Source organism: Lucilia cuprina, chromosome 4, assembly GCF_022045245.1.
Source record: "Lucilia cuprina isolate Lc7/37 chromosome 4, ASM2204524v1, whole genome shotgun sequence".
Taxonomy (NCBI): Eukaryota; Metazoa; Arthropoda; class Insecta; order Diptera; family Calliphoridae; genus Lucilia; species Lucilia cuprina.
The window spans coordinates 63,405,973-63,408,007 of record NC_060952.1 but is presented as its reverse complement, the minus strand read 5'-3'; the positions used below and the strand labels follow the sequence as shown (position 1 = coordinate 63,408,007).

Below are 2,035 nucleotides of genomic sequence, written 5' to 3'. Positions count from 1 at the left end.
GCCGGTTGGCTATCCCCAAAAATCTTTGTTGCTAAAATTATAATGCAACAAATATGGAAAGACAAGACAGATTGGGATGAATGTTTAAAACCCTTAACCCTTTTTGGGGTAATCAGTTCTAAATTATTGAGAAAATTAATATTCAAAGATGGGTTAATTTTCACCCGAGTTATGATATTGAACTTCATTCATTTTCTGATGCGTCAGAAAAGGCTTATGGAGCTGCTCTTTACGTTCGAAGTATTTCTTCGAATGAAATCATCTCACATTTACTCTCTGCAAAGACGAAGGTAGCTCCTGTTAAGTCTGAAACATTACCCCGTTTAGAACTTTGTGGAACGGCTTTGATGGTAAATATGGTAGAATCCTTGTGTAGTCAATTAAATCTAGATTTAAATCTAGATCTAGATTTATCTGTGGACTGATTCTACTACAGTTTTATCTTGGCTCAAAAAACCCCCGTGCCATTGGCCAACCTTTGTCAAAAACAGAGTTGCCCTAATCGTAAAGAAAGTTGGTAACGAGAATTGGTTTCATGTAGATTCCAAAGATAACCCTGCAGATCTCGCAAGTCGTGGAACTCTTGCTCGAGATTTAGTTGATAACCCCCTATGGTGGCATGGTCCCTCGTGGTTAAGACAGCCGGGAGAATACTGGCCACAAAATATCGTTACCGAACATCAGAATTTAGAAGTTCAATCTTTTTCTGTTCAGACAGAACCAACATTTGATATACTGGAACGTTTCTCAGATTTACCCCGTGCAATGCGAATTATTTCGTATTTGTTCAGGTGTTTATAATATTTAAAAACCAGAAAATGCTTAGATTTCGCAGGTCCGTTCGACATAAAATCCTACATTGGTAGAGGTTGCCGAATAACGAAAGGTTATGTCCTCGTTTTTGTTTGTTTCGCCACAAAAGCGATTCATTTAGAGGCAACCGGTGATATGTCGACCGAAACATTTCTTGGTGCTTGTGCCCGTTTTTTCTCCCGTCGAGGTTGTCCTGCCCACATATACTCAGACAACGGAACTGCATTTGTCGGTGCTGCTAATTTACTCAAAATAAACCGAAAGCAGTTTTTACCCCAATTAAGAGAAAAATTACTTGTACGAAATAGTTTTCAGCCAGTTGAATGGCATTTTATACCCCCTGGTGCTCCTCATATGAGCGGCTTATGGGAAGCCGGCATAAAGAGTGTAAAAACTCATTTTCGCAAAATTGTTGGAATGCAGAAATTTACCTTTGAGGAGTTTTCGACAATGTTAACCCGAATAGAAGCTTGCCTAAACTCAAGACCCTTAACTGCAATGAGCAATGATCCCTACGATTTAGTTCCTTTAACCCCAGGTCATTTTCTGATAGGAGCACCTCTTTTGGCACCCCCTGAACCCTTTCATTGAGTATTGCTAATAGATGGCAAAAACTCAAAGTGCTCCATCATCAGTTTGCTCAAAGATGGAAAGAGGAATACCTCAAAGAACTCCATCGGCGAATTAAAAAAAATATCCGCAAAGGGACTACAAAGTCGGAGATTTAGTTGCGATCCGTCAGGATAATTTACCCCCGAATGAATGGCGTTTAGGTAGGATAGAGAAGACCCATGTAGGTCATGACAGTAAGTTCCGCACAGCGGACGTGAGAACAGCTTCGGGCATTTTTACCCGCCCCATAGTGAAGCTTGTTCTCTTGCCAAAGTCAGAAATTGACTAATTTGTATTCTTTGTCTCTTTTTTCTTCCCGTTGAGTCCCCCGGTACGTCTAAGGATGCAAAAACCACCCGTGACGAAATCCTTCGGGACTGTCGCTTATGCAAAAGCGAGCATGCCCTGCGTAAATTTCGCAAGATGTCGGTGGGGGAGCGATGGGAAACGGTGAAGAAGTGTTTCAACTGCCTGGCTCACTCCCACATGAAAGACAAATGCACCAGCAGAGAGCGGTGCATCGAGTGCATGTCAGAGCACCATACCCTCCTCCACCGTCATAAAAAGGGGCACAAACCCGCAGCCCAACAACAAACCCACACCAGCGGCA

The 2,035-nt window shown here is 42.2% G+C and overlaps 1 protein-coding gene across 1 annotated transcript; it reads left to right on the top strand.

The window, feature by feature from the left end:
* The first annotated feature begins 948 nt into the window (after positions 1 to 948).
* On the top strand, positions 949 to 1,404 carry LOC124419243. Its single transcript, XM_046947865.1, has one exon. The coding sequence runs from the start codon at positions 949 to 951 to the stop codon at positions 1,402 to 1,404; it is 456 nt and encodes a 151-aa protein (XP_046803821.1).
* The last annotated feature ends 631 nt before the right edge of the window (positions 1,405 to 2,035 follow it).